At 36.9% G+C, this 24,048-nt stretch overlaps 1 protein-coding gene and 1 long non-coding RNA gene across 26 annotated transcripts in view; one reads left to right on the top strand and one right to left on the bottom strand.

Annotated features, from left to right (window-relative positions):
* LOC308189113 overlaps window positions 1-24,048 on the bottom strand; it is a 443,217-nt gene that overhangs the window by 85,996 nt on the left and 333,173 nt on the right. The gene's annotated exons all lie outside the window — the stretch shown is intronic.
* Window positions 1-24,048, top strand: part of ARPP21 (cAMP regulated phosphoprotein 21) — a 212,429-nt gene that overhangs the window by 91,963 nt on the left and 96,418 nt on the right. For 15 of the 25 annotated variants that reach the window (XM_080578796.1, XM_080578804.1, XM_080578802.1 and 12 more), the window contains 5 exons: window positions 15,599-15,767; window positions 17,508-17,713; window positions 18,475-18,507; window positions 19,367-19,456; window positions 23,608-23,752. In XM_080578796.1, the coding sequence (XP_080434922.1) occupies window positions 17,546-17,713; window positions 18,475-18,507; window positions 19,367-19,456; window positions 23,608-23,752 (436 nt within the window). In that variant the 5' untranslated portion in view covers window positions 15,599-15,767; window positions 17,508-17,545. Of the gene's footprint in view, window positions 1-456; window positions 599-15,598; window positions 15,768-17,507; window positions 17,736-18,474; window positions 18,508-19,366; window positions 19,457-23,607; window positions 23,753-24,048 lie in introns of those variants that run through there. The other 10 variants (XM_080578797.1, XM_080578810.1, XM_080578795.1 and 7 more) reach the window with 4 other exon arrangements.

Raw genomic sequence — 24,048 nt, 5'->3', positions numbered from 1 at the left:
GTTAAAGGCTTGAGAGACCTTTCGTATAGCACAGAGGATAACAGGAAGGCATCCGATGATGAGAAGAAAGGAAGGGATAGCCTCTAGAGGAGGTCTTTTAGAGCAGTGGTAGGTGCATCGCCAGTGGTTTGCAACCCATCTCACAATGCTGCATGAGTGATGCTTGAATGGCCAAGTGTTTTGTCCTTCTCCAGTAGCCTGTTAGTTGTTATATTGCCAGTAGTGGTTTCCACCAAAAATATGAAAACTGCCTGCTTTCATTATGTCTGCTCAGTCTGAGGCTTTATCCTTCAGTAGTTTTTGTAGACAAGTCCTTTGAGGAGCGGGAAAGCCTTAAACTGTTTTAGAAGACTGATTCTAGCCTCTCTAATTGACTATGTGAAAGAGTTATATTTTACAGTTGTGCCTAGACTTTGCAGCCAAGATCAAAGATCTATTAAACTCTTCCTTTTTCAGTCCCATACACTGGAAAAAAGGGTCCATTGCATTGAACAAACATAGGTGGGAGGCAGATGAAGAAAGAGCAGCAGAAATTCACATTCATGTAGCCAAACAGCATGGGAGGCAGATACATTTGTAGCATTTTATTTTTATTAAGGTAAGTCACATTCTTCTGAACAGTGAGCAGGAAAGCGACTGCATGTCTTCAAACTGATGCCTTTATTACGATAGTGTTGAACCTAAAGTAGTTAGTAGTGATTTGGGGAAAGTTACAGGAATAAGGACACCTTTTGAAAATTATTTTACTTTTTCTTTCCTTTTGTACTTTTTCCTCTCTGAAGCAAAGGATAATACGAAAAAAATTACAGCTTGTAGTGTAATCAGTCTGAAATAATTATTTAAGTTTTGCGTAGTATACTTGCTGCCCAATATTGCTGATAATCTTAGCTCTATCTATCCTAGAACACGATAATATTTATGCAGCTGTTTAAGCTGTAAACAAACGTGTCCTATTTAAGCATGTGTAATGTACTGAAATGCTATATGCTTCATTGTTTAGGATGTGCCAAGTATTAAAAATTAGCAGAGCCTCCAGAATAATTATGTTTGTGTCATGCTCTGATCACAATCAATACATGAGAGATGCAATGTTTTGGTAGAAGATGAAATAGTCGAGAACCAGGCAGTAGTTGGTGATATGAATTATAGGTGTAATATGGACTGAATCAGGATTGTTGTGTAGACAGGCAATCTTCAGGTTTTCTTCTCCTGATAAGCTTGAAATCTTTTCATTGTGGCACCCTGGTCTCACCAGCTTCAAACTGCATGGACTGGGATCATGTGCGGTAGACAGCGTGCTTGCAAGTGCTAGGCTTTCCTTCACTGTTGCTTCTAAAACCACCATTGGAAGGAAGCAGGTGCCCACCTTCTGCCATGTTTATCGTTTCTCTGTTGTTTTTTTTGTTTGTTTGTTTGTTTTTCTTTAAATTGGTGACATGCTCTTTTCAGTGAAAGAAACTTGATTCTGTAAATGTTTGTGAATAGGTATGTAAACATTCTGGGTTTATATTGGTTTTCTGAAAATAGAAGTTTTATTGGTCAAAGCAAGTATATTTGAGAGAGATGCTGGTTTTAGTATACTATTATGGTGAGAAGAGGTTTCATTCAGTTGGCACTCCCATGTCCAGCCTCGTTTTCTTCTGAGATGTCAAGCCACTAGTATGGATGCTGAAGGCTGGTTAGTTTGTGTTTTTTCTACTCTGTCAGTGTCTTGATATTTTGATTTTGTGAGGTCTGTAAATGTTTCCCAGAATGAAGGTTTACAAGACAGTCGAAAGACCCATTGTTGAACCTGACAGTCCTATCAGATGATACCTTTTAGGAGGCTATTAGCCTTTCAAATTCTAACCTTTGATTGAGTAACAGAAAATGTAACATTAGGCATAATTGAACATGCCAGTGGTTGTTTGCCAGCCTTTGCACCTGTCATTGGGCACAGTCATATACAAATGTAATGAGTCTCAGACCCTTCACTTTTAAATCTCCTATTAGACTAGAAGTATCATAAAACTTGTCTGGATTTAAAATGGGAATAATGTGGATAAGGATTAGGAAAAGTCAGATGAAGAAAAGACATGAAAAAGTGCAGTGAACTGCTTATCTATCCCTTGTTCTTCAAAGACACTTCTTGGCAATAATCGGGTGTTTCCTAGCTGTTTGAGGTTTTGAAATGTGAAGATTCAGAAAGCAATAGTGTGTCTGGATTTTATTTTTTTTTTTGAGGAGAAAACAGTCAAAGGAAGGCTAGAATTTTCCTCTTTCACAATTTCTGTATGTGAAAATGTGTTAGAAATGAGGGGGGAAAAAATCTGCAAAATGTAAATATGAAGGCCAAGCTCTTTGAGTGAGAGATGGTCTTTTATTCCTCCCTCACCTCTCCTTCTCTCCCCAACCCACAGAATAATCTCCAAAGCTGGAAATCATAATAATTCGTATTCACATTTGTCATGGTACTTAAAGGGTTGGTCAGGTCCCACTGATTTAACTGATTGTGCAGTCTCACAGGCTTTGTCTATATTGAGAAGATGAAAAGGAGCTGGGAAAGTAATAAACATGCACACTGAATAAACAACATATAGCAGCGAATGCTGTAAGACTTGTATGATAATGCATTTTCATATGGTTTGTGAGAATGGGTTAGGATATAGACCTCATGTCTGACTCCTGGGGATAAGGAAAGAGGGAATGTTTTTTCTCTTTAGCTTGAATTTGTCCATCTTCAAAACTCATTGGCCCTTAGTGTTATTTCTGGTATCATATTATTGCACACTGAAAAGTTTCTCTTCTGCCACAGAAGATCTTATTATGACCTGTTAGTGGAAAATGGAAGGCCTTTAAGTTGACTTAAATTCCAAGGTCTGTTCTTGGCTGGCTGCATCCATACTGAGAACACAAAGGGGATACAACTGTGTAGGTGTAGCACATTAAACTTGCAGTAGCAAAGTAGGGTATAAAAGGGATAGTAGATTTACCTGCAAGGTATTTTAAAAGTGTATTAGTGTAAGTACTGGCATTCCTAATACTTGGTGCTTTTAGCTTTTTTTTTTTAAATATCAAGTGTACTGTATACCTAGATAATTAGAACACATGGAAGTGATAACATTCGCCCTTCCTTTTCTTGCCCTATTGTAAGTTTTCCTTTCTTCTCTTCCCGTAGTTTTGAAACAGACAAGGAGATTATGTACCAAAACTCCATTAGTACTAGTTGAGAATGAAATTCTTGGGATGGTTGCTTATGGTTCCTCCAACAATCATAACTAAGCTAAGCTGCACATATGTATTAAGACATAAAACATAGAATATACCAATGCATAATGTTTCTTATAACACATTGTGCATGCTGTGGGGATCATCACTTTGAAAATCTTGACTTCTGTGTGCTTAAAATCTCTCTTGAAATCTAACATTATTGTATTTTTTGCATATAAATTTATTTGTGCCTGATGGTGATAAAAATCAGGTCACGAATGCCATCTTAGTATCCCTGTGAACTCTGCATAGAAACCAGTTCTTCTCCTTCATTTACCATTTTTGCAATAGAAACTGATACAAGAAGAAATAGTTATTTATGCATACAATGAGATTAAAACTCTAAGCTCCCATTATGACCCTGTTATGTCTCAGTAAGTTCCAAATGATCTCTGATATTTATTTTTTTTTTGAAAAACCAGATTGAAATACTGCTTACTTGGATTACGGATATAAGCAAAGGAATACTTAAATAATATTTTTATTTTGTTGACCAGAAGGTATGGGACCATTTTGCAATCTAGTCAACCTTTGGTCCTTGTCCTGCAGTACAGTTAACAGTTCCTGTGTCAAGATTTCACCATGTAGATGTCAGGAGATTATTGAAACTTAGAACAGTGAGGAAGTAAACCCACAGTGTCTGCTGAAGCTAACATCACCAACTTGCCCTGGCGGCATAGCGAGCCTTGGTCCCTCTAGTCCAGTGGTGGGATTCCTAGGCTGTCAGCTTTTAGCCTGCTTCCACTCTCATCTTTCCTTTATCCTGTTCAGTTTGGCTCTCCGATGTTTGAGTGTTTTAGTTAGCCATATGAAGTAACTTACACATACTGGAAGATTGACCTGAAACTGGTCCTGTGAGGATCTGATTATTTCTGCTCAGTTGAAGAAGATAGCTACACAGTCAGTGTTACTTTGTTCATCATGCTTTCTGCTGTCATCCTCTTTCTAGGACTCCTGTTGAAATTGGGAGAAATTTGCATGGAGCAGCATGGCAATTTGTAATCATCAGCAGGGTATTCTATTTGAAATGATTTTGTTCTATTTGCTGTAATTGAAATTGAGGTGCAGAAATTTTGTTTTGTTGTATCTTTGACTAGAAGCTGGGATTTTCATAAGGGTCTAAGGTGTCCAAATTTTCTTGGACACTAATGAATGCTTAAGAGCCTTTGTTATCCTACATTTTGAGAAATGCATGTTTAACATTGATAACAGGATGTTGATATAACTGTTACTGTTTTAAGAGATTTGGTTTTGTCCCTAGACATATGTATTGCATTATTGTCTCATACTGGCTGGTGGATTTGTTTACTGTATTATGGTAGCTCTAGGCAGCTCCTTTCAAAATTTGCTATGGAGGATGCTGTGTAAACATGGATTAAAAATATTCCCCTCATCAAAAAGGATGCAATCCATTTAATTTTGTAATGTTAAAATCACAAATTAGACTTCAAGATCATGCCTGGAATACTTGAAAAGCAGCTGCAGCCTTTCGTTTTAGAGGTGCTGTATTTGCAACTGCTGATAATCTTGAATTGGTGTTGGAAGAATGTATCATGATATAGTGGCTATGACAGCCACAACTTCAAGACTCCTTGCTTATAGTCCAAGGTAAAGTCATCAATAAAAGCAAATGTTTTTATGGTCATATACTTGCAGGGAGATCTCAGGTTGCACGCTTAATTTCTGTGAGCTGGTTGTGCAATTCAACAGCTCTCTTCATGAGAACCAAAATTCAAAAGGCGGGTAGAAAGAAGAGAGATGGCTGGTCCTTGGCGTGTTGTCTCTTTAGTTGTCCACTGATGTAAAAAAACAAACGAACAAAAACAACAACAACAAAAATATCCCTTAGGTATAACACTTGCCAAGATCATAGGTGTGAAGTGGCTTCAGATCTCCATTCATGGACGACTTTCTGAGGATCAGGGCTTTTCTGGCATGATTCTCAACTTGAAATAAATTTCGCTTGTGGTATTTGTTTGAGCCTGTGGTACGTTGGCCTATGTGGTGCAGTTACATGAGTTGCTGGTGGGCTTGTTCTTGGTCCTTCTTAAATCATGGAGGTTTCCTAAATGTAAGGCACTTAACTATTTTAGAAGGCATCCTAGACTGTGCCTTCAGGTGTTCTGACTCATGGCAGCAATGGTCCTACTTGAAAGTAAATTAAAGCACTGAGCTTGCTGCTATATTCCTTTTTTTTTTTTTTTGAGCTATTCAATAGTTTTATTAAGTAACTTTTTTTCTTTTTTCTGTTGCACTTTAAGGGAAGAATAAGACACTTGTCTGGTTGTTCTGTATATATTGCACATGTGTTTAAAAGTCAATGCTGGTTTTTAAAGCCTGTGACTGATCAGATACACAACATAGAAAATTAGGTGATAGCAAAAGGAAAAAAATTGCAGCTCTGCCATTCCTTTTCAGCAAAAAAGAATTCTTGAAATGTCAGCTTGATGTTTTTTTTCTATTTTAAGGAGAATTTAGAGAACATTGCTCAATAATTAAACCTCTTTCTATTGGAAATATTTTGGAAAATAAGTAAGTTTTAGAGGAAGCTGAAGCTAATTTCAAATCTATTTGTTGTTAAATTATTTTTTCAAGTCCTCCCTTAGGTTTGTTTTCAGATATTACCATAATTTTCATACTGTTGGGTAGTTGCTCATTTTATTGACATATTTCTTGCAGTAAGAAAATGCTTGGTGTTTTATACTGCAATTTTTTCATTTCTATAATAGGGTGAAAGGTTTCATTCAATCATACAGATTTATCTGAAAGTCGTGCATTATTGTAAGTCCAGTGAATCTTCAGAACAGTTGCTTCTTTGTGATTATTTACACTTGCTCCTGTAGATATATGCTTAAAGTGGAATATCTGTAAGCATGCTTATAGTCAGCACCTATCTTTAACAGTTCCCTGGGTGTTTTAACCACATACTGGAATGGAACCTATTTACTATTTTATTTGTTTGTTTTTGTTTAATAGTTATAAACCAAATTTCAAGAATATTTTGTGAATTTGGAGATACTGTGGCACTTACAACACTGTATTTGAAATAGTTGCTTGTTTTATTCTGTTGTAAGAAACTGCGATTTTTCCCTCTTTCCCTCTTCACAGTTTGAACTAGTACAGTAGATACATGTTTTAAAGCAATATTCGATCAGAAGATTGGTTTTGCTACAAACTGTGTCATAAATAAAGCCAAACATGTCGGATGATAGTTTTACTTCTTTTGTTGTCTTTTGCAGAAAGTTCTCAGGCAGATAATTTTTAATGCCAGGAGAAAAGACAAGGGCATAAATTCTGGCCATTGCACTTAGATGATAAAACATGCTTAGGGTAAGGCCTTTTTCATTAAGGAGGCTGATTTGCAAGAAGGATCACAGTTCCTCAGAACCAGGCTTACAGCAGCAGAGTGGTTACTGACTTGCCCTTTCTCATAGTTGTGTCATGTTTCATCAGTCTTTGGATATCTTGAAGATATCAGAATAAATCCTGAGGCTCAAAAGAATAGCATAATATATTAAGAAATATTGGCCAAACAGTTTTTGTCTTCTGCAAAAGTTCTTGTCTTCTGGCTTCAGTTCTTGCAAGGGGGAGGGTCAGGCTAGACTCAAAATACAATTAAATTGGCAAACAGTATTCCATTCACAGTTGTGTGTTTGTTTTTTTTTTAATGTTGAGAGGAGAAAAAAAATCACTGGATTACGTGGTTGAGTGCTTCAGCAAATTTTTAATCCCTCTCCCATACAGCAAATTGACTTAGTTTGTGGAACATTCTCTTTGGCATTTTCTTCTTTGAAAAAGAAAACACAAATATTACTAATTGCGTTGGTATATGAAGGATGCATGTAATGCATTTTGATTTCTATCTGGCATTGGGTGCTGTACTAATTAAATTTATAAAGCATCACCTGATTGTTATATATTGAAATTAACTAATTTTATGAGCAGTTTCAAAATTTCAGTGAGAGAAAGGATCTCAAGCTTGCCTCATTTAGAAGACTGTGAATCAATATTTTTCCTTTCCTTATGAGAATTCCAGGGCCAAATTTTTACCTGCTCTGTCTCATATCTTCCAAGTACTTGCACGACTTGGTATTTAAAGGAACATATTTTGTTCATTAAAAGGATTGTTTGCAAATAGAGAATAAAATGTGTACCTCAAAACTCTCAGAATGAAATATGTCCTTGAATTAAACGGGCAGCAGAACTGTACCAATGATAGTGGTCTGCATCAGAGGCACTTAAGATCATGCTTAGCTTGCCTAAATGTCACAAAAATCCTTTGGCTTAACCAATAAAAGACAGACTGTAAGATGCTTCTGAAAAGCAATTTACATGCTAAAATGTTCATAACTGGCCAGTATGAGATTTTATGTAAAGAATTAAGAACATCTGAAGCTACAGAGTACTCATTAAATTCAGAAATCTTATGGGTACTTTCTTGAACTTTTATTAAGGTCTTTTGTTTTTCCAAAGACATATAAGTGAAGGTCCCATTTAACAGTTCCATTTAGCGGAGACCCAAACCTGGAAATAAAATCTTAAGGAACCTCTAGCACAGAGCTATCTTTGAAAGATATCAGTTGCAGAGCCAGTACCTCTGTTTTTGTTCCTCAACCTTTACTAATATATATTCCACTCTACCATTTCAGTGTTCTGCTTTATAATCAGATTGCTGTTCCTCTCTGATACGTAGCACAGCAATGGGCTGGGGGGGCATGGGGGGGTGTAGAGAGACGATGTAGCCATTCTGCCATGGAAATAGAATATATTATGGACTGTAGAATTTCTGTCCTGTACTTCTATTCTGTAACTTAAATCTCAGTATTTTTAGATTACTGATGTAGTTAGTGGTTTCTAGTGCCAAGTAAGATAGATTGTCTCACAGCAGGTAAACACAATTTTGGATATTATAGAGTTTTTTTTATTATTGTATTCAAACTTGTGGAGACTTCAATCTGTATAACAAGATTTAAAGTACTCAAAAAATCTCACTTTTTCTGATTTTTTTTTGAATGTACTTTTTGATAAAATATATGCTTTTCTACTTGAAATTTAATAGGACATATTCCTTGGAGACGTTGGCTTGAAAGTTTGATTTCTGCTGTGTATTCATTGCTCTTTTACTAGTTTATGTGTCATGAAGCTTTCTGGCTGGGTATATTTGGGGTGGCCAGATACATTTTCAACAAAACTAATTAGCTCTCTTTGTCATACATATGTCATAATTTCTTCCCAGAAAAAAAAACACAAATAGACATCCAAATGCTTTTTCTGCCTCTTCTTTTGTTCACAGTATCACATGGAGTTTGGAATTACCCACTGGAAAAGTCAAACATAATGCAGAAACCACAGGATTTCTGGCAAGATGTTTTCAGCAGCCAAAGCTACAAATCCACTCTAGGAACTGGCACTGCTGCTTTTGTAAACCAGGGCTTTTGCCTTTTCTCTTGTTACAATTGTAATAATTGCTTTTGGAGAGGATTTCTTCCTCTTGCTAACCCTTCCCGTGCCAGTAGAGCATACCTGAACCTGTCTCTGCTTCATTTTTGTAGCTTTGGTTGAATTTTTTTTTAATTGTACTGGTGTTGCTAATAACAAAATGTGATGTATATCAGTACCTGTCTTAAGATGTGTGCTAACATAGATTGGGGATCTCTGAGAACATTTGTTTTAGAGACAGTGGAATTAACAGAAGATCTGAATGTTGATATCTTTGTTATTTCCACAAGTGAGCATAAGCTGAAGCAAATGCAATTATTTCATTGGCTTTTGTAACATGCATTGTATCATTAGCCAGTTTAAATTCTAAGTTATAGTATTAATTGGTGTTTTCCTTTTTTTTTTTTTTTTTTTCCCAAACAATGGTAGTATAGTTTGCATTGAATTCAAACTGTGGCATGTTTTAACATTCTTTTTGTAATGTGTGGTGTTTCTTGACTGCATTGCCAAAGACCATCCAAAATGGGACTAACAAAGTGGGATTAATATAGTTGTATAAAGTATAAATATCCATATACTAAAACATAAATTTTAACTATGTAAAATGTACACGTATTTTTATATAATTATAAATGTTTATAATTTCCCTGTACTATTGGAACAGTAAGCTAACTAATGTTGGTTTTGCCTTAATTTCCTTTTTCTTCAGAAGCACCTCAAACAATGATAAAACTTGGGGGAGCAGATCTGACAAGGAAAAGCAATAATTATTGGGAGATTCAAAACTCTAAATGAAGTGCAGCTCCAGATTGGATTGAATATTGCTAAAATATATGCCTCTTGCAAGATTTTGGATAGGATAGTGGTGTCTAACAAAATGAACTTGCTTAATGAGGCATTTGGCTTTAGGCTTTAGGAAGAATTGAATAAAGGAATAAGTAAAGCTGAGCTTTTAGTTACTGTGTGTAAGGCAAAATGTATTTAATGCGTGGATTAAAAAAATAAAGTATTGAAGGTACGAGAAGCACAGCTTGACTTGCAGAACCAAAACAAGTTTTAAGAACTTCTGCATTAAATTAAAATGTATATATTTTAAAAAAATAAAACTAAGCTATATATTCTTTCAGATTTTATTATAACAGCAATCCCAGTTTACCACAAACAGCTTGAATTTTCTCCCGTAGAACATGCTGGATACCTGTAGTCTCTCTGTTACAACTCATGGACTCTGCAGTAGCTCTGACTGAAGTCAGTAACTTCTGCTGTGCTGTTGATCAGCATTTCGTATTGAAACCATAAGTATTCATTCCGTGTCTGCAATTGCTTATGATAATTGCTGTCTGAAACTGTTTTTAGTGTTTGTGGAAAAGGAGCTCCTCTAGTGCGTTCAGTGCTATGCTGCAGGGCGTGAAGGAGTTCTGCCTGCACAATGCAGAATGCAGTCCTGGTGGAGGAGGAGTAGGAGAGAGGTGTAAGGAATGGCTGAAGCAGACTATCAGTTGATAGAAGTCACACTAGGTGTAGGTAATAATGGAAGTGGTGTATACCTGTTTATATGTCAATTAAAAGGAGTTGGCTTTTTTAAGCCTAACAGCGGTGAATGAGGTGATGTACAGTTATTTCCCACAGCACAAGAAAAATATCAAGAAATCAGAAAAGCAATTTAAAATGAAGAACCTGTATTGGCACAAGAAGAAAAACGTACAAAAGATTTGTATACAGCTGGGTAGTGGAGAAGGGTGTCCTGCTAAGTCAGTGAGGTGTGTTTGGAGTCACGAGAGCTGTGCTGCTTTCTGCCAACTGAGAGCCTGACCAGTTAGTTGAATGATTTTGGTTTTAGGGAAATTTGTCAGGATTATGTCTGGGAATGAGATACAAATTGGCATGTGTTTGACATGCGTGACTCTGTTGAATGCTGGACTAAAGCATACAACTCGTTCCAAGGGTGCTGATTGATACATTTGATTATCTTGTTAAAAGTTTGTGTTACTCAGCTTCTGACAAACGTATGTGATTGACATTTATGAGCCAGTTCAATCAAAGCATCTTTTCATGCTGATCCTGGAAAACTTCAAATGGTCATCATGACAGAAAAAAGAGTGTGGGTATTTTTTTTCTTTTTTGAAGCCTTTTATTATGCATGAAAACAGGTTTTCCCTGTAGGCCATCCATATTTATTTTCCTGGTCAGACCTTCTAGCTTTGTAGAAATATAACAAGCTAGGGGGAACATGGTCGTTTATTACTTGGCTGAAGATGGTGAGATTGACGTGAGGTCTTCTGACAGGAGATTGAAGTGGAAAATATTGGTGAAAATCCATTAGGAGCAAGAGGATCTCTTTGAAATACAGAATCAGGTAGAAATCACAAAAAAATCACTTTCTTTTTTTGATTATTAGACTGTTCTCATCCTGCTGTAACTTGTAAATACTGGATTTCATGTGCAGGTTGGGAGGAAAGTTAATGCTAGTCTTTATTCATCCGAAGACAGAGGCTTCAGCTGGGATGCTGTTCCTCATATCTGCTCTTCTCCTGTTTTCTTTCTAAAAGAGAATTGGGTGTCTCAGGATCTGAAGTCTGATCCAAAATAGCTCAGTTCATCCCATTTACGTTAAGTTTGACCATTGTTGCCACTGAGGGCTAGTGTGGGTCAGTGGCCTCAGCACTGTTACAGAGATGCTTGTGTTTCAGCCAGTCCTGGAAAAAAAAAAAAAAAAAGAGCTGTACTATCTGACAGTTTGTGTTAAAATGCCAACAATAAATAAGTCTAAATAACCTTTTATCCACAAAGGTCTGTAGCATGTGGGAACAGAAAATGTAGGCAATCACTACATCAGTTTTTGTGGTGATGACGGAGAGGGGACAAAGTGAAAACGAGGAGGTGGGAAATCAGGCTTCAAGCATTTCCACTATAAATACTCTGTCCTTGTTTTTTTAAGGTTAAACAGACAGCTTACAAATCCATACATGTGAGAAAACAGGAAGGAGCACTCTGTACTGCAGGTCTAATGATGTAGATTCAGAGGACTAGGACTGATAACTGAGTAGTAGTGTGTACAAAATTAAAAAATATAGGATTTGTTTTATTTGCTTTTTTTTTTAATAGGGTTTATTTTCTAAAGCTTTTCTTTGAAGCTACCACAAAGACTTGAAGCTTTTGTTTTCAGTTTTAAACCTGAGATTGCCTTAGAATTGCTTGATGCTGGAAACTGCAACTTTTAAGTAAAGATCAAATAGCAGCAAGTTTATGCTTTAAACCACAAAAGTTTGGCAACATCGAAGGCTGTGTGTACAGATGATTTTAAGGTAATGCTGTAGTCAGTTTGTAGTCACTGTGTTGTGTAGTGGAAATCATCTGACATCTGTCTCCAGTGGCAGAGAGGATTCTCTCTGTAGATTCAGAGGTCAGAAGTGCACTCTGAATCCTCCCATCCCAATAATTTCAGTGTATGGGCTTGTACCTCTGAGCCATCCATGTGAATGGAGAACCACCATGAGATGAGGAGGATCCTGACATGTAGGTACTGCCTACCTCAGCCGCAGGAGCTGAAAAGGACTTCACCACTCTGCTCAGCAGCTTTATTTGGAGAAGAAACTTGGCTGTCACTCAGGCAGTGTGCAGCTGCTGCCTGCTCCTAGGTAAACTCTTTGGGCTTAAAACCTGCTCATCTTCTCTTCTGAACTAGGACATGACAATACTTATTCGGAGCATAAGGATCTCAAAATTCCTCTTTTGGTAACTGAAGCATGCAATACCTTCGAGACCATGAAAATATTTCCTGGTGCTTAATACAAGAATGGCTTGCTCTCCTATGGTGGGCTTTTAGGGTTTTGTTAGAAGCCTCTGTTTAATTTCAGTTGATGATCAGCTATCAGATGCTCATTGAGAAGGGCTTTCTAATGCTTTTGCTCATTGTTCTATTCTGTGCTTTTTATGACAGCTCATCTTCTGGGTATAGTTTCTAAACTCCTGCATGAAATGAAGTGTATTTCTTCCTACGGACTTTTTTTTTTTTTTGGAATCTGCATGGCATGCGTTGTACAAACATATGTGGCCGTATGCTCCTTCTTCTGTCCTTTTGTCTTTGAGCTTTGGCAGTATCTGCTCCAGCTTGGTAGCGTCCTCAGCTTCTGAAGTGAAAATCCTATTGATAAAGAAAACCATTTGAAAAGAAACAACATTTTCATCCTGCAGCATATTCTGATCAGCTGGTGTTCATAAATTCTTTGCTAACTGATCATATCATTTGTGTTCAAGAGGGTCTACAAAAAAGCTTGGTGTGCACCTGCGTTTTCTCTTTCAGTGCTGCGTGTAGTGCTCAGATTGCTTTAAGGAACTAGAGGCTCAAATTTTGTCGCAAGCTCCTGTAGACTACTTCAAAGATCCCAAGACCCCTATAACATTTGGCTCACTTGCAAATGAGGAAGGTGCTTTTTGCCTAGCAACAAGCTTTGCTGTTTTTACCTGAGGATCAAAACCCCAAGTGCATGTGCTCAGCCTCTTGCGTCACTTGGGTGCTGAAGGTTTGACAGTCAAATCAGCACTGACATTTCTGTTGATGTGCAGGAAAGAGAATAATCCAATATGTTTCTCCATGGCAGTGCTGTCACTGCAGGACTGATAATAGCAAAAAGTGCATTCATCGCTGAATAACTAGATATCCTGGAAACATGCGAAAAATAGAAACGTATTTTCCATCAAAACCTCTCACTCTTAATGGCTATTTCCTGACTGATGCCTTTTTGCTATTTATATACTCCCTGAAGCATTTTGTAGAAATCTGAGTCTCTTTGGAAACCCACCCAAACAACCAGAAATGTATTTTACGTATTGTAGTATGTAAAGGGTTAGTCATCACTTGTAAGTTACCTAATGAAGGAGGAGGAAATTTATATTAAGGGAAGGCAAAGGCTTGACTCTGACTGGTATATGTCTCAATTCTTCCTGCCTTCCCCCCCCCCCCCCCCCAGTCAGAAGATAATTCTGAAGGAATTTTTAAAATCATCTGAACAAACATGGGCATTGCAGGTTTGAAAAATGGTAGCTGCATGCTGTAAGCTTATTTTCCCACTTTTTCTTGGGAAAATATATGGGATTTTTTGTTGTTGTTGTTTTAACTTAAGATTCTGTGGTTTTCTCATAGATTGACAATGAAAAATTATGTTGGCATCAGAGATCTTAAGTGTAACAATACGGGGAATTCAGTTTATGAAGAAATGTGTCTTTGGTAAAGCATGATAAGATTATGTTGAGCATCTGTAGCACAGGACCAGAAATGCCACTTATTGAAGTCTTGGCAGATCACTTGCTGGATCTGATACCCTTTGTTTGCTCGGTTTGTAGCCTGTTTTTGTTTTGCTCTGTTTGCTTTATGAACAGTTAATTTGTAACGCTGAAGGATCCTGAAATAATCTTTTGTTTTCTGATTTTGGTACAGATTACTTATTTCTAGGGTTAGTTTTGAAAGCTTTTGATTGCATGTTATCTCCTCTGGTTGGCTGTTTTACAGGTGAAACTGTAGCGCACTGTATTTCCTTGGGTTTCTTTTTTTTTCCCTGTTTTTGTTTGTTTGTGTGTCTGTTTTGATTTGGGGGGATATTGGCTCCATGAAGTCTGTTTTTACATGTGCTTGATTGCTTAGGCATGATTTTCTATATTGTTACTTTGGCACTCTCATAGTGATCCTTAAAGTATATTTCTCAGTAAGATAAATTTACTGAAAATAGCCTGTTGGAAATACTAGAAAGTAAGTGGGAAGACATACTCTGCATTATTCTGCACAAATTAAGCATGTTGAAGAAAGGAAATAGTTTTGTATATGTTAGTTTGTAGGCTTATAGAAGTGTATAGAGCTGTGTGCTCTTTTCCTGGGTGCACCTGAGATTCTGGAGGCAGCAGGACTTGATTTTTGTGAAGTGGTAAATTCTGTTTCTGTCTCATGAAATTCAGCTACCTTAATGTTGTGAGCCCCTGTGCACGGTAACATACTGCAAGGCAATTGCAACAAGGTGCAATTTCAAGTGTCTCAGAAACAAGGCGTCTAATATTAGACTTGAAACAGTCTTCAGTTTTTTTTTTTTCTTCCCAAGCAGAGTGCTGTGGGTTTCTTCCTACTGTAGTTTTTGTGCATGCAGCCATGGCTTGTAAATCAGATTTGTCCCAAAATGCTCCTTTTTTGTCAGACCAGTTCTTCAGCTGGCCAACACGGGCCTGATGCGCAGCATATATTACACCGCTGAGGCAACTCTTTCTTCAGGTTTATTTCCCCGATGATAACCTGGAGATCTCCTATGTACCCTACACGTAGCCTGAAAAGGAAGTTATTTTTGGCAGTGTTTGGAGGGATAGGGTTTCTCTTCTCTTCCTCCTCCTATTCTTGACCATTTCAACTTTTATTCAGCGTATTAAAACAAGTACCTCAATTTACCGCCCTGGCAGAGGGTCACTTTCTAAAAGCATCTAGCTGCTTTTTCAATTCTGTTTGAATATTGAGATTTTAATTGTAGCACAAGCTGTAGTTAAAAACAGTCGAGTCTTTCTTGCTCATTCCCTCATTGATTTCTGTTGAAGCAAACAGATGAGCTTATATATAAATATGTATATATGCTTTTTATAATGAAAAGTGCTGGAATTCACTAAAAAAGGTTAAAATTGAAGTGAGTAATCTTCAGTGCATAATGCAATTGTTAATTTTATCTCTTTGCGTAGGAGCTGTTATGACTTGAACAGCCGGCTCTAGCCTTCATTAGAGAAGAAGCAGGCAGTTTTGAGACAGGTGCAGCTGGATCAAGCTGTGAAAGTGATTTGCTTTAAGCCGGTCATTAGTGTTTGAAAACTGGTCCTATCTATTGCATCCTTAACCGTACAATGATCGTTACCGTTATTACTTTTTAATTTTCATCTTTTCCAGGTTGACGATGATCCGTCAAACTCCCTGAAGAACCAGCATGGAGGTTGGCATGCTGAACTGTTAATGGGGACATGGGACTCAAGTTGTCATTGATCATTTGTGTGGACTTAACTAGCGAAGAGCAACAGAAGACGCTAGCAAGACGGTGGGAATTATAGCAGTTTTTCAGGTAAATGGTTTCTTTGGTGTGGCTGATAAACTATGACTGTACTTGTTTTTTTGTTGTTGCTGTTGTGTTTTTTTTTCCATGTTGTGTAAGTATGCAGATGAGCTACCAGGATAACGTGCCCATTAAGAACTTGTTTGTACGCATTTCTTGACTGTAAATCCTTAACAAATCAAAGATCTTTTAACAGACCAATTCCTGGTCTCGCAGTTCATCATGGTTTGAAATGTTAGCAGAGTGCTTCAGGTTTCAGATGTAGCAGCAGAATAACCAATGCCATTACACTTCCTGGGTAGGAGGGTGGGGAGAATGAGACCAACTCAAGGCTTGAATTGGCTTACTGTGATCTAATTTATAAGCTTAATATTCCAGTTGCCTTGTTTATGAACCAGTAGTTTCCTATCTTGCAAAATCCGTATTTCTTCTCAAAATAAAATAGTGTTTTAATGTATCATGTAGGAAGGATTTTATTTGCTTACCATGTCAAAAATGAGCAAAAACTTGAACCAGTAAGGTTTTAAAACACTAGTATGTTTGATTTTTTCACTTTAAAGAAGCCTAAAAAATTGGAGGTAAGTGATGATGGATCTGTTGAGTGTTGATTACAAGCCATAAAAAGAAACTTGGCAAAGTGTGGTTTTGCTTAATTGCCACTGTATCATTGTTGCGAAGTGGCAAGATATTGCAGAAGACTTTCTGAAATAACTCTTCTTCTCTACTGCAGTTTTTTTTTTTCTTAAAATGCATCTTAAGCCACATGGATTGGGGGGGGATTAAATTATTCATGAGTCTCATTTGACAGTTGATAAGTGGGGGAGGCTTGGAGAGGGAGCTAGAGGGAAAAAGAGAGAGAGAGAGAGAGAGAATAATAACAGGCTTTAACTTTAAAAAGCCTTTAAAGCTTCTGTACAACAACCTATTGTGAGCTGAGAGTAAATGCAGTTCAGTTGAGATATCTTCATTAGAAATAACCTGCCAATGGCTTCCTGTACGATTTTCACAGTGCTCGAGAGTGACATGGGGTTTGAGAAGAGGCTTATGACTTTTAATAATGGAGCTGTCAGTTTGATGCCTGAAAATGCTGACCATGAGAGCTTTATTGCCAAATTTAGATTTCTTATTTATGTTGAGTTATTACCTCTCCAACTGACTTTTTATATATATATATATATATATGTTTTTTTTTTAACCAGTAGTGAGTGCTACGGGCTTCTGCCATATGCAAAAGCCATGGTTGAATGTTGAAAAGCTGCGGTATTGTTGGTGCTTGCTTTTTGTTTTATTTTTGACTGTTCTCTTTTTCTTAAAAGAAAGAAAGGTCTAGAGGAGGGGAGCACTAGCATGCTAGTGACCTGGAAGGCAGAATGGGTCCTTCCCTGCCTGGTGTCACTGAACTCCATTGCAGAGGGTCCCTTACCATCCCTGCCTGCACCTCTGCAGCCAGGGGCTGGGCAGGGAGTCCCAGTGACATACCTTAAATCTGTTTTCCACCAAGACTGTTTAGGTTGGAGTTCTGCTTGTTTATCCCAACTCAATTCTGCTGTTACCCAATATTGCTGATTCACTACATCACTTCACCTGGGGCATATGTAGCTTTCAGATCCCAAGCTGCTTGGTTTGGCTTGTGTATTGAGGGGAATAAAATGACTTGCTTGGGAAGAGAAAAAAAAAAAAGTAAAATAAAAATTCACTCCTGGTGTTTTGTTTTATGTGTTTTTGTGTTGTGGTATCTTGACCTTTCAGGTCACCAAATCTTGTTATTTTAATTTCTGTCTGGAAGAATGTCTGAACAAGGTAAATTGAACCAGGAGACAGCAGAGGAAGCTGTGAAAGAGCAGGAGTCTGCCCTCTCCGAAGCAACCCCAGACAACTGTATCCTTAATAAATCTGAAAGCTCAGAAGTAGAGGAAAAGGAGGAAAAGCTGAGCGATGCCAAGACAGAGCTGCAGGTAAGACACGAAAAGTGAATATGTGTGTTAAGTATTAATGTGTTATGCTTGCCTTTCCACTTCTGTGATCTCTTCCATTGCCTATACTTCTATTTTTTCTCTCATAATTTTAGACTCTTTTTTATTTTTAATTTTGGTCCTTTTATCTCCCTATAAAATAAATATTATTGTTATACCTTTCAAGCTCTTTAGGCTGCTTTCCATGTTACTAATTTTTCTGAGAAGTTAATTCCTACACATCTGTGTTAAAGCTTGGTGAAATATTTGACTGTTTTCCCTCTTTGGGGATTTAGAAAACTACCTTGATCTCATGAATTTACAGGTAATACTAATAAATAATTACTTAATGTGTGGTTTGGTTTGTAGGTGTTACTGCCAACAAAAAGTTGTTATGCAAAGCCTAAGAAGATAATTTAATAAGAAGACTATGGGATGAGGGGGTCTAAATCCTTTTTGCTCAATGGAATATAGAATAAAGGGGGAGACTATAATTTAAGAGGAATTTGGAGAGGGAGAGCATTTACTTAAGTATGCCTTTTCTTGTACTTTTATTATATGCAAAAATTGCAAATCACTGTGCAACATTTGTTTTATTTGTACATTTGTTCCAGACTGGGTTTGGGGAAGTTGTTTTTGCAATCAGCACCTCATTAAAATAGGATTCTAGGAGTGGTTTGATCTCTTTATTTATTGGTAATGCTCTTGTCATGCACATTTTCCCCTGAAATGATAACTACTGCACTTTTTTTTTCTATAACCAGAAACGAGGTGCAAACCAGAAAAAGAGATCCAAGGTAATGGTCCATCTCTGTTTGGAATTGCATGATGAGGTGTCATGGTAGGATAAAGAAATTCAATCAAATGTCTGTCTGCAGTTGAAATGTTGGCCTTTCATCAATTGGTTGTATTTTTTTTTCCTTGCTTTTTTCATTTTGTCTTTCCTTTTACCCCATAATCTTGCTGCACAAAGGCAGAGGAGTTCCTCTAGATTAAACTATGTCAGTTTCCCCTTTATTTATCCATCATGCTTTCGTGCTGCTGAGTTTATGTATGCTTGTGTTAGGCAGCATGTGTGTTTGAGTGCACCAGTAGAGAAGGAAAAAAAATCATTGATTTTGCTTTAGAAGTTAACGTTTTTGTTTGAATTTGATTTTAATGGTGTAATCTCGTTGTAAAGGAGCAGAGACTGACCATCTCTCTGGGGAGATGTGGGATGGGGAAAGAATCTTCCTGGAGTGTGGGAGGGAAGCTTCTTTCAATTTTTCAAGTGCTGAGTCTGTGAAACTTGCAGGTTTTATTGTTTGTATTCCTTTGGTATAATGTTACTGGAAGGAAAAAAAACAGAGAACCTTTGAGTTATACTTTATGTTGAATTAGCTTTGGATTGGAATAACTATTTCAATTTTTTAGTGGACTTAGATGAAGTAAGTGAACTGCAGCGGAAATTATTAAAAGCAAAAAGAAAACTACCACCTTCCGTATGTGGCAAGTGGCTCATTGCTTACAATCTGTCACATCTAAGGCAGATAAGGTTTTTCTGGGTGGGTATGTAACAGTTATTTGGGATGTTTAGGGATAGCTGATGTGTGCAGCTTATGCGACTTGAGGTCAGCAGGAGTTTTCTCTGTCTTGTGTTCTTTCTCTTTTATTCAGTCAGGAGCTAAAGGAAAACTTGTCCGGAGTCTTGCTGTGTGCGAAGAGACATCCCCTCGCCCAGGAGCAGAAAGTCTTCATGATAATCAGGTACATTTACCATCATTGCTGTTAGCTGCATGGTTAAACTCCATGTGCTGTTGCATGGTTATGTTACTTAACTGGGCATTTACCAATGTCTTTCTTGGGGGAAAGATTACATCCAACAACAAACACATTTTTATGAAGTTATCTGGTTTAGCGTGAACTTTATTTTGAAATACTAGTTTTACATTATGTCACAGGGTGTTGTTTGCTTTTTTTTCCAGACCCCCTGAAAATTTCAGCAAATGGAAAAGAATTCAAAAGAATTTAGATTTAGAAAAAAAAAAAAGTAACAATCAAAAAATATGTTCTTTTTTCTAAGGCTATCTCCTTCAAGGCTGCACCAGTTACAATTATGATTATGCTCTGGTTTTTGGTTCCTCTGAGACCCCAGTTCATATCAGTCACATCAAATTTACAGGTCCTTCACTCTCTGAAATACTTTAATAGAGTCAAAGGTGCCTCCTACTGAGTGGCATTTGCTTACTAAACTCTTGGTGTAGAGTTTCCAGTATCAAAAAGCTTATATTTGAGTTTATCTGTACTGGTAGTGTTGTATTCCCAGCGGCTGGTAGAGTTCTGTCCCTTCACCTTGGAGTCTAATGCTGGTGGTAGTCTTTGTAGATTCGCTGCAAACCACCCCCCTCCGCCCCCAAAAGCAAAAGTAAAAAAAAAAAAAAAAAAATCAAATATTTGTTTGCTTGTTAAGAATAAGACTTGAGAAGGAAAAAAAATAAAATCACAAGCACTGCATATAATTTGTATGTGCAAATGAGATCAGCTATAGAAAGAGTTTGAGGAAATAACTTCTTGTGAGCTTAGCACAAAAACAAAAATCACATTTAAGTGTACTTTATCACAGTTTCTTCTGACTTGAAATAAAACAAATTCAGCTCTCCTCTTAGCTCATAAGTATGGAGAGGTTTTTCTTTTTTTTTTTTTTTTCTTGAAAGACCAAAAACCAGGTTGTTTAGCAGGGGGACTTCTACATGTTCTACTGCTCTACAATGACGCTTATGCAGTTGATAGGTTATTTTATCAGTTGTTCTGTTGTAGTTATATGCTTCTAGCTTAACATGTGTTGCTCAAGATGCGTGGCTTTTGTTCTTTCATTTGTATTTTCTATTGTTTAACGGAGAATGAAAAGGAGAGTAATATAAATATAAAGAAGTTGTACTAAGCATGGCGCCGTAGCTGATAATGTACTGCACAGGTCCTGTACCACATCTCCAAGAGACTGGCAGGCGTTGAGGTAAAACTCCTGTACAGGTCGTGCCCCAACACCAGGCAGAGGAGGGGTTCCTGCCACACAGCCTCTGGTCTTACCTGATCTGACCAGGTATGGCAAGGATTTCCTGGACCATATTGACACAATAACGGAAGATAAAGTGACTCCCAGGACCCCAGCATATGTTTTGTAAAGATGCAGTTGGCTGGGTGTAATTAATGAGGGAGGAATTGCATTTTTGCTCTTGCTGACCTCTTGCTAATGAAAGCAGCTCAGCTTTGCCATGGAAAGCTGGACCTACAGTCTCCTCCTTGGACTGGCTGAAGGGTACAGAAAGTTTTGTGCCAACCTAATTGCTTTGCTTTCACTTTAGAGGAGGAAAAGCTTATTTTCAGTTTGGATTTATTTATTTTTTTAATTATTTTATCTTAATGGTTTACAAAGCACAGGAAATTAATTACCAGAGAATGTATGGTACATTGCCAGAACTACAGAGTATGGATTATACTGCAGACTTGATGTTTGTATTTATATTTGAATACTTGCCTTTATTCCCCTGTGCAGGGAAAAAAAAACTTGTTTACCTGTATTACTTGATCTTGAACGCTTACCTGATGGTTCACTATTTCCTTACTTACAAGGAATGTTGCCTTTAATGTTATACTATTGACCAGTAAGTGTATTATTGCAATTTGAACATTTATTTTGTTGTTCACTATACTTACCTTGTATCAATGTATTTATTAACATTGTATTTTATTATTGAGAAAAATCAATAAAAATATAACAAAATATACAGTAGTTTGCTTTCACGACTCTACAGCTCTTTTGTGTATTTCTTCTAATGCAATCAAATATGTAAGTATTACGTTACATGTAAAACAGTATTTATTGTGTGTTCATATGTGTGCTTATGTGTAAAGTCTGTCCTTTTTCTTTCCAATGAAATAAGTGCATTTTAACAGCCACTGTGAAGCTTAAGATTAATGTCCTGAGAATGGCACAGCCAGTTACATTTTTCTCCTCTGTTGGGAAAAGCTAATGGCACACTCACTCTGCTCTAGGCAGTGCAGGGAATCAGAGCTGTCCTTCAGGGTCTTTTGGCAGTGGTTGATCCAAACGTGATTTGAACGAGAAATTGAACTGCCATTTGAAGTGAAAGAAAGCAGGCATAACGTTAGCCCCCTGAGAGCAACTGAGCAGGTTAGCAAACATTTTTCTATCTATCCTTATCTCAAAAGGCCAGGAGTTCCCCCTTGTTCCCTTTGTACACTCAGATTTTGGCTAATATTGTCATCCAGAACTAACAGAAGCAGGGATTAAAGATGGTATTTCAGGTTAAATTTGGGCTCTAGGGCTATGTTTCTCTTTTACGGTACCTTACATCTTGAGTCTTCCGTGCCACATTTGATTAAGCTGAGAAACTATCCAATTCCTGTCTTACCGTGGCATGTTTATGCTGATATCTTGTTCTGTAAGGATTTTGTCTTACATGTGTTATGGTGACTGATTTTAGTTCTCATTTAAAAACAAACAAAACGCACACACACAAAAGACAAAAAATAATCCCAAACAACCACATCCAGAAACCTAAGGTTTATTTTTAAAAAATATGTTGAAAATATCACTTGGATTCATAATGACCTGGTTACTTTAGAAATAAATAAATAAAAATAAAAACCACCCAAAAAAAGCCCTTACTTTAAAGTTTCATATTGATATTTTTGGAATGCTGGTATTCTTTGAAAAATTGTGACATAAGGGAGTTTACTAGCATTCAACAATTTCAGATTTTCTCTATTAAGGGTAAATTTGGATTTCATTAATGTGATACCAGAAATTTATTGGGCATGCAGGATTCTCATGTATTAAATACTGCATTATCAGGGAGTTTTGTCACAGCTTAATGCAAGTGTGCATTTTTACACCAAAGCATATAGTTGGCCAATTTTTTCTTCAAAAAATGTGAACACAGAAGTATGCTCCCTTAAGTTTTGTACAATCAGCTTGTTTTCTTTGGAGGTTATCATGGCATTATTTATATTTTTCAAGATGTATCAATTTGTGTTTTGTCCAAACAAAACCAATGTAAAGTAATGTTGTTAAGTGGGAAATAACAAGTTTCTTAAAGCAAATCAGAAAAGGTGAAACAGCTTGAATTCTTGGTTTTAATTAATTTTTAAAGCTGAGGCATGCTTTCAAAAGGACTCAGACTCTGAAATACTGAAGTTTGAGGATAAAATTTGTGATGCCTTGGAAAATTTCACTTACCACAACTTGTTAGAAAATGGTGGTGCACAATTCACCCCTTAAGCTAAAGGCCTGTTTGCATATGTCTTTAAATATAAAGTACCCAATAACTTAGTAAGCCCTCTTGAGTACAGCTGATTTCATCACTTGCTGGCATGCTTCTTCTGTCAGAGCTGAAAAGCTCAGGCTGGCTGATGCTACATTTTCTTGTACAAAGCAGTTCACGTGAACTTGCAATGTTCTTTTTTTGGGGGGGGGGGGGGGGGGAGTTGCATCTATCCATTAATCATTATATCACATATTTAATATAGGTTAAATTTTAGAATTACTTAAAGCTCATATGAAATGCATTTCACTGTTCTAGCAATTCTTGGAGGAGAGTTATTAAAGTGTAGAATAACGTACCTTTAACGTACGTAGGTAGAATAAAAGCTTATAGATTGCAAACAATAGGAAAGAAATTCACCTAGTATAAGAATTTGGCCTCTAAGATGTCATTATTCTCCTGGAGAGAGAGGAGGGGGAAAAAAAAAAAAAAAGGAAAGAAATGTATCTGGCTTTAGCTTTTCTAGCCATGCACAGTTTAATGCATATCTGCATATCTACACAGGTTAAAAGTCATGGGAACTGTACTGAATCTGGCCCTGAATTTATCTTTTTTTTTTCTTCCTCCCAACAGGAATCAATACAACTACAACTTTCAAGTTTTCCTGGTTTGCAAGAAGAAGACAAAACTAGTAAAGATGACACCGAGAAAGAAAAAGAAAAGGATAAAAATAAAGATAAAAACAGTGAAAAAAACAAGACCAGAATGTTATCAAAAGGTGAACTTGAAATATTTAAATTGATATAATTACTTTAACAAGCATGTATTTCTTTATGTGCATAAATACACAATATTAATGTATTCTCATGCATTGAGAAAATTCAGAACATGTAATGTGTATGCATGAGTGTTTTTCATACAAATGCTGGGCTTTGAAAGTGAGAAACCTTCCAAACTGTTTTGATGTGGATGTTATATATATATATTTTTTTTTGTGTGTGTGTGTAAAATTAGTTCTTCTGAACATGTAATCATGGTAGCGTGAACATATATACGTAAAGGTGTGATTATATA

Source organism: Anser brachyrhynchus, assembly GCF_964034855.1.
Source record: "Anser brachyrhynchus genome assembly, chromosome: 2".
NCBI lineage: Eukaryota > Metazoa > Chordata > Aves > Anseriformes > Anatidae > Anser > Anser brachyrhynchus.
The sequence above is the reverse complement of the archived record's forward strand: the minus strand, read 5'-3'. Positions and strand labels throughout refer to the sequence as shown.